Source organism: Anabas testudineus, chromosome 22 (genome assembly GCF_900324465.2).
Source record: "Anabas testudineus chromosome 22, fAnaTes1.2, whole genome shotgun sequence".
In the NCBI taxonomy this organism is placed as follows: domain Eukaryota; kingdom Metazoa; phylum Chordata; class Actinopteri; order Anabantiformes; family Anabantidae; genus Anabas; species Anabas testudineus.
The window spans coordinates 12,277,232-12,285,798 of NC_046630.1; the positions used below are offsets into that span (position 1 = coordinate 12,277,232).

Sequence of the window (8,567 nt, forward strand, 5' to 3'; positions counted from 1 at the left end):
GCACATTTAAATACAAATGCTGTCAAGTACATGTAAATTATCTCAGACTTTAACATCTCAGATACTCACAATGACAAACAGAGGGAGACATTTCTCAACCAACCACAACGAGCCTGCAAATATTAAACCTGAACAAACAAAATCCTCTTTAAAATAAACTCAGTTGTCTCACTTATTCAGTCCAGAGGTCCGTTTATAAAGAGGTGACATCTTTAAATCACCTTTTGCTTTATAATAAGATTGCAGTTTATTTTGGTAGTAATCGCCTTCCGTCTTGTCTTTGTTTTATTCTGAAGGTCTGACCGGATGTAAAGGCTTTACAAGAAGGAGGAAGTGAGCGGCTGAGGAGGTGCACAGACTCTAGTTGTGATTAAGACATAACCTTGAACTCTTCCTAATCCTGCTATTGTGACCAGAATCCGTTTACTATTTAGTTTACCATCTTCAAATTACATTAGGTATGTAAATGTTTCATTGTTAGCTAGCGAAGCTGCTAATGTCAAGGTTAAACCCGAAGCATGGGTGAAGCTAATATGTTCAGTAACATTAGCAGACAAAAGGCACATGTGCACTTTAGTAGTTGAAACCTTAGTGTGCAAAAACGTGCATGCTATCTAGTGTCCACATGTAGCTTTTAGATTGACAAATAATCCAATGAAGCGAAGCTACAGACACTAATAAAGTAGCTATATCACAATCAAACGTCAGTGTCTTTACTAAACTCTGGTTAACCAGTTGTACCTCAACACATTAAGTCTATGTGCCTGAAAGTTGAAGCTGTTGTGGCTCATGTTGTGACTGCTGCATAATTAATTTGACATGTATATCTACAGTACTGTAACAGCGCCACCATGGGGTTTCTGATGTCTAAATCTATGGATGCAAACTTAAAAAAGCAGCAGGAGTTCATGCTCCACAGCTCCAGACTGCAGGTGAGTGAAGCTGCAACACATTGTTCAGAAACATAATTCAGAAGATGTCATTTGCTTTTTATTGCTCAGTACGCCTGCAGCCTTTTAGCACCTGTGTCAGGTGGAACATTGATCTGAGGTTTGTATTTTACTTAATTTTCACATTATCTTTGATAAAAAGTGTCTTCTAAATGACAAAACGTTAAATATTAATACTTGAAACTGGCTGGTACTGCTGAGGAAATGCTCTACACTAGCACTACTCTAAGCACAATAAAAAAACTGACACAATGAGGATCTTGAGCTGAGTCCTGCTTAACTGAAGGTGACCTCCGTGTCTAAATCTGGCCTTAAGATTAGTATATAATATAAATATTAGCACTTGATACTGTGCACCAAATGTGTGGATTCCTAAAATAATATCTGTTTAATCAAAACCGCCTCACAGGAAACATGGGGCTATGCATTACTCGGGTAATCTGGAAAATGCACCAGTGAAACCAGTGTTTTGGCCGTTAGGTTCAGAAAATAGACTCTGGCCATCATTCTTGACATCACATTGATTATCACTGTGTATGTGCCTTTTTTCCCCTTCTCTTCTAGCTTTATAAGAATCTCAACATTTCCATTAAGAGACCACAGGTTTTATTGCTTTCATTATTTCTTTGTTTTTTTCATTTAAACAAAGATTGTGTGTTTTTTTTTTTTTTCTTCTTCTCCTTTTTGGGCCCAATTTGTTGTGATTTATTCATGCCCGCAAGCCACTGAGCACCAGGTGGGATGTGTGACTGTCATAAAACCAATGACATTATCCTACTTACGCCCAAAAGGTTTGTTGTGTTGCCTCCCCCTTCAATTTCTCCTGCTCTCCCAGCTGTAAACGTGGCAGATGATGACTAATATTATTCAGTGATAGCAAAGGTTTGGCAATTAAGTTTCAGTGTGCCCTTATTTGAGTCGTGACAACAACTCACAGTTGAATGTTAGATATATAAGCATAGCTGTAGTGCAACACATTGTTTCATTCATTTCATTCAAATAGTTTGATTTTTTTATTCACACCTAGTATCACTTGGATGTCAGTGTGCTTAAAATAAATTGATAGCCTATATTTGAATATTGACGAATGCATTTAACCTTTCAGCTCTTGACTAAAAAACAAAAATCTCTCTATGGTTTTTAAGGTCAAATGTTATATTTCTGCCTGTAGAAGCCAATAATATTCATCTCTTCCCATCTTCAACAACATTCAAATAATATTTTTACATCATCAAATTTAATGAATAAGACTGAACCCAGCAATTTCAGAATATATATGAAGCATGGTTGTTGCATTAAGATGTCAAAAATGATTGCTTTCCAGTATTTTGAGTTCACATCAATCATATTTAATTGATCCCATTGTGTTTGGATTACAGGTCCATCTTAAACATTACTTAAAATGTCAGGGGATACGGATCCACTTACATTACGCATGTCGTGAAGATAAATGGTCTGACGTGGTGTAAATTATATTTTTCCACCCTTTATTTTTAAAAATGGGTTATTGCTGCTAATAATAGGATGTTTTTATTCACAGTAATTGAACATGTGATTTTGTTTTATTTTATTGGTTTGACCACTGTGATCTCTTTCTACAAGTGATTCAAATATTTAAAAAAAGTATGTACAGAAAGTAGACACACAAAGGACAAACCAAGTCATAATGTAACACAGTAAACATAATAATAATACATTTATTTATAGATCACTTTTCTAAACATGTTATAAAGGGCTTCACATATAAAACAGAGATCTCAATTATAAAGTCAGTTCTAACAGTGAATGAACAGTGATGAAATTACTGATGATCAGGATTTTTGTTGCTTGAGCTTTAGGGGTTTTACAGGCAGAATTATTTGTTTTATCAATTCAACACATTTGTAAAGTATACAAAATACTAATGCTAAAAAATACTGATTGCCTACGTGGCTGTAATGTCTTTGTGTATGTGTGTTGTGCTGGTCCTCTTCTTTTCTTTTTTGTTTCATTGTGCTTCTTTTCCTCCTTCCTTCCAGTTCGAAGGTTGTGATGATTCATGTGCATCAGTTTTCCAAGTATTGTCCTGCTCTGCAAATGCTTGCAGCCTTTAGAAAATGTCAGTGAATTTCCCGGTTTTGCTCTCACATTGCCACCTTCAGAGTGGACTTGTTGTGGCTCATTTCTTTCTTTCACTTTTTCTTCACTGCTTTTTTCAGTCACAGCCTCACAGTAATTGTGTCATCCTTCACTGCTTGCCCAAGCTTGATGCCAAATCTATTGGTAATCCCTTGTGATTTCTACTTTTAAAATGCCCACATAAGTAAAAGTAGCTTGGTTTATGATGCGATACAGCACTTAATAGTCATCCTGTCGAAACATGAATGTAAAAATATGTTAAATCACAGTAATGCTGGATAAATAAAGGTGGGTATTAAACCTCGGTACCTCAAAACATTTTGGTACTGTACCAACTAAAATGTGTTCATAGCACCATTTGTAGTTTGGAACTGTAATCGAGCTTATTTATAGTGTGTTTTTATCACAGTTCACCATTAATCTAATTAGATTCAATTGCCAGTTGTTTGCTGTTGTATCTTGATCTTGGTTTTCTATGACTGCTTTTGTTTTAATCATGTTTAACTTAAGTAATGATGTTCCTTTTCCAAAATAAATAAAAATAGTATTACTACCAATTTTCTAGTTGACAAGATGCACAAACTTTATGAATGTGGGCTTTTCTTTCCTTTTTACAGATCCAAGATCTGTTTTGATTTTGTTTGTGACTAGCAGATGGAGCCATAGATGTGGATTGGCTCTTTGATGCTTTAAAGTTAGGGAAGCAGTAGATCGGATCCACAACTGCAAATCTCCAACTGCTTATGCTTTTGTCCACTAGACCATTCATCCTATCCATATTTATTTCCTTATTTGCCACCCCATTGTACTCGGGTTATCCTCCCACTGAGACCGTCCCTTTTTATATAAAATCTTTTCCACTGGTATCACCCTCTTCAAAAGAAATGTAAAAAGGTGACTTTAGGTGACTCAAAGGGATAAAATAATATCACTGACAGGAACTGGGTAGTTTCCACATAGTCTCTATTAAATTCAGACATCCAGTATCTGTTTTATACTTCCTGTTTTTTGACCCGAATGCGAGAAGGGATGACGTCTCTTTAAATATGTCATCAGAATCCCTTAAACATCATTCACATCAAGTTATTTCACTCTCCTGAGGATCATTGTGCTTGTGTTAACAAATAGGTGATTTCCCCCTAACTATGCTTGGAAAGGGGTCTAAATGAAACATATTTGAATTCTTAAATCATTAAACCTTTTGGTTTTGGCTTGCATTTGGTTTCTATTTGAACTTTATCCAATTTTTATTAAAAACATATTTACATTCACTATTGTTCACTAAATCAAACCCTTTGCCTGTGATTTCCAGTACTTCCAAAACAATACTCCACCCAAAGTCCATGAGACACTGTGGCTTTAAAAACTTTGTGCCTTCCTCCTTCCTGGAGAGTCTAATAGTTATTGTTGGCTCGGGCACAGCAGGTCTTTCAAAGGGTAAGAAATTCCACAATGAAGTATGAAAATGTACACAGAAATTCATACCTGTGTTAACAGACTATGATAAGACAGTGCTTATGAATGGACTTGTTTAAATATTTATTTTTGCTAAATTGCTATCCAACTATAATACACAATGGATACATCGTCATAAGTGACGGATCAAAAAGTACATTGTTTAATAATTGTTTTAATGTCTTGTCTGCCTGTCTGAAAATGGTCAAAATAGTTTTGTTCCCAAAAATTCCCATAATCCATCATAACAACTTCCGTTTTCTACAGCCACCAGACCAAAACTCAGTTTACTGTTTTATAAGACAAATCATTTCTTGAAACTAAGTCAAGTCACATGTAAATGTAAAATATGTTCTTTAATCACTGTCACTGTGCCACATATATGAAATACAGTGTAAAGTGAAAGTCTGTTAGCAGACAGAGACGAGCACATCACATCTTAATCCCCCCCACCCCCCCCCCCCCGCCGCCTACAAAGCACTGATGCACAGTCTCACAGGGGTTTGTAATGTTCGTTTCTCTTGATGCAAAGGGGCAGTTCTGTCCTGTTCTGCTAAATAAATATTTTCATGACAATCTGTATGGATTTAAATCGTCTACCGTACAGTGGCCATAGCTGCTGTAGTAGTACTGCGTGTTTGGAGCTTTTTGAGTGGTGTTGGACTAAAATGAGCCTTTAATATTCTCAAATGTTGATTGAACTCTCCACAATCAGTCTTAACAGCATGATTAGAAACAGATTAGACTTAAGCGGTCATAGCACTTCATTAATATAAGTGCCATTTACTGTAGTTTAACTTGTCGGTGACGTCTCAGCCCAGTGATTAGAGCCTTAACCCTATTGAGTGGTTTTTGTAATTTGAGGTTTTTCCTTCCTCTTCATGACTCACATTTATTAGTAGTCAAGCATTTCAGTCAGCAAGTGACTTGATGGTCTTCACAGAGTCACAAACAATTTATTTTCACAAGAAAACAAACTGCATCGTGAAATAGCCACAATTTCTTTTACTGGACTTGCCTACTTATGCACTTTGTAGTTTTGTTTATTGGAAAATAATTTGTTGGTAAAACAAATATCCTGTGTATGCATGAATGTATAGGTTTATTGTATTTAGTTAGAAATACAAGAATAAATGAAATAAATAAATGCTGTGTCCCCTTCCCTTAGCTGTGTGGTCTGTAAACAGACAAACTGTTGTTGGAAAACAGAACCAAAACTTCATCTGAACATGGAGTTTAAAGCTAAACGTGATGTGAGGGCTGGAATAGACTGGGGAACATGGCAAACCAGTGTGAAGAGCAGAGAACCAAAAAACAGATGGTATTGATATCATTTAGGATATGTCACACCGCTTGGAGCTCATGAAGCGTTATTAAATTAGGTAAACATTAACTAAAGTGGCTTGTTGCTCTTGTACCTATAAACCCTACAAAGCTCAAAATGTCTCACTCACCCACTGTTAAGTCCTTATTGTTCCTCTGTACCATGTACTTACTACAGTTACTCAGGTGTTTGACTTTACACATCAGACTTTTGTCTTTTATCTTGGAAAGATATTATGTTACAGATATTTCTGCATTATTTAATAGTTTTAAAGAATTCTCAAGGCTTTACAATAAGTGTTACAAAGTGCACTGTACAACGGTGGGAGTTGAAGTAACGTGCTGTACAGTTATTTATAGAATTTTCATCGTATTCATAAGAAATGTTATGTTTCACTCTATGTCCACAATAAAAGCCCTTTAACAAGCAGCCCCCATTAGCCGTCTGTTTTACAATTTCAGCCTTTTTAATTTAATTCACTTTACATAGCTTCAATGCAACAGCAATGTTCAACTGTTAATATAAATTCAAAGAACTCTTGGTGAATTTGTGCAGAAAGTTAGAAATGATAAGACTGTTCGTCTGACATGTTGTAATTTAGGCGCTCACTTACGTCATCGGTGAGTTAGGGTCACTTTCCTGTTAAGTGGAAATAAAAGCTCATCTTTGACACGTACACTTTTGGAAGATAAAGGCTTTTTAAATACGAATGTCACTCAGTCGGCCCGATAACTATTGTTATGCAGAAAGCGCGTGCTCATCTGCATGTAGATGTGGGTGAGTGTTCAACAGGAAATAACAGACTACTCATCTGACAGTGTCTCTCAGGCTGACTGTCTCCCTCTCCTTTGACCCTTTCTTTGTCTCTGGAACTGACTGTCCCAGTCCAACCACAATAAAACATTTACATATCTTCATAATATAATCATATAAATAAAGGTATTATTTTATAGAGCTTGACCAATGCTGTATTTTTTTTTTTATTTTACATTAGGACACAATATAAACAATTTCTGTATATTTTCTTGTGTGTGTGTGTGTGTGTGTGTGTGTAGATGGAGCGACAGATCCTGATGCAGAACCAGATGAGAGAGCGACAGATGGCTATGCAGATTGCCTGGTCCAGAGAGTTTCTGAAATACTTTGGCACTTTTTTTACAATGGCCACAGTTGGACTCAGCGTAGGGTGAGTTTTGTATGTAACAGCTCAGAAGTGTTTTGTTTCGTATAAGATGAATTCAGGGATGACCTGTTTCAAACACTCACACACACACACACAGCAGTAATGCGCGGTGAGAGAACATCCCAAATCGATCTGAGTTTACAGCTATAAAGTGTGATCGTCAGTGAACTGAGTCTTCACAGATTCAGTATGAAAATAATCACACTTCGTAATCCAGTGGCCTTTGCTGTGTGGTCATCACAGTAGTCACATAAAGCTGTGTACCCCTTTAACAGTCACAGTGATTCCAAAAACCACAAGCCAACTACAGGTGACGCTGCAGAAACATTATGAATTTAATTTTAACATAATAGTCATGAGTCTGACTCACTTGACATTTAGCGTTTGTTAATTTATCGCCCTGTATTCCCAGATTGAGAAGTTGTGAGAACACTTTTTCTCATATGCTGTCAGTGGAAGAATTTTAAATGTTTTTCCCTTGTCTCTATACTTTTGTTCAGTGCTGTCAAAAGAAAGAAGCCGGCCCTGTTGGCTCCCATCATTCCTCTCGGCTTCATATTTGCCTTCCAGATGGACAGTGCCTACGGGACACTTATTTACCGTATGAGAGGTAAAACTACACAAGCAGCATTGTCACCAGTTTTTAATAACAGCAGCTCAACTAGCTTATGTGACAAAATAGGATACAAATGATTAGTTTCACAGACATCCAAGTTCTCAAACAGTGTATTTGTTGTTCCATTAGGGGAGGCAGAGAGTATCATGGCGGCTGAACAGGACCGTCTTGATCTACCTCATGGGACTCCAACCTATGAAAGCATAGAAAAGGCCCGCCGCGCTAAAAGCACCCTCTCCTCCTTCTTGGAGAAATGATAAGCTGGTTATCCGAGACAAATTCACAGTCGTCCAGTCGGCGCATTCACCCGTGCTGCTTTTGATTAATTGTGGACGTCCATGGTTTGCACTATTTTCTGTATCATGGACCTTAAGTTTAAATAGCTGCAATATTAATGAAAATGAAATAATAATGGATTGTTATTATTATTAGAAATGAATCAGTAGCCAAAAACCTATCATGTTGTGTTGTGCTAGTTCAACAGTTAAAATGGCATTAAGTAAATAATTTGGCCACTAGAGGGCAGAAAGACTCGCAAACACACAGGAATTTGGTAAGTAGCTGGAAAATAAAAACTCACACTGATAAAACTGGTGTTGACTTGTCAGAGCCTTTTTGCTCGAAGGATCAGGCACCAAAGCAAATGACCTTTTACGTAATGGTGCTTTAATTATAAAGATTTGTCCAAACAGCAGAAGATTCTTATTCATCTGAACTGATTTACTAAAACATTGGTCATAGCAACCAAAGAAATACGAGGTCCCCTAATTTTTGTTATCATGGTGTTATATGAATGTCAAATAGTGTTAAGGTGCTAATAATTGTGCATTGACCACAATTTTAACTCATGTGAAATTATCTTTTTAAATTCAATAAAAAAATAATGCAGACTTTCTGTAAACCCGTCATTTCTTTGACTGT

The 8,567-nt window shown here is 36.6% G+C and overlaps 1 protein-coding gene across 1 annotated transcript; it reads left to right on the forward strand.

The window, feature by feature from the left end:
* The first annotated feature begins 319 nt into the window (after positions 1-319).
* plgrkt (plasminogen receptor, C-terminal lysine transmembrane protein) lies at positions 320-8,536 on the forward strand. Its single transcript, XM_026339008.1, has 5 exons — positions 320-458; positions 834-932; positions 6,903-7,033; positions 7,531-7,640; positions 7,776-8,536. The coding sequence occupies exons 2-5, from the start codon at positions 852-854 to the stop codon at positions 7,901-7,903; spliced, it is 450 nt and encodes a 149-aa protein (XP_026194793.1). The 5' UTR covers positions 320-458; positions 834-851; the 3' UTR covers positions 7,904-8,536.
* The last annotated feature ends 31 nt before the right edge of the window (positions 8,537-8,567 follow it).

What these genes read in the sequence shown, in the direction of transcription:
- plgrkt (XM_026339008.1), top strand. Translation starts at nt 852, where the DNA reads ATGGGGTTTCTGATGTCTAAATCTATGGATGCAAACTTAAAAAAGCAG. An exon ending in TCCACAGCTCCAGACTGCAG is followed by an intron (nt 933 to 6,902) that starts GTGAGTGAAGCT and finishes GTGTGTGTGTAG; the next exon opens with ATGGAGCGACAGATCCTGAT. An exon ending in ACAGTTGGACTCAGCGTAGG is followed by an intron (nt 7,034 to 7,530) that starts GTGAGTTTTGTA and finishes ACTTTTGTTCAG; the next exon opens with TGCTGTCAAAAGAAAGAAGC.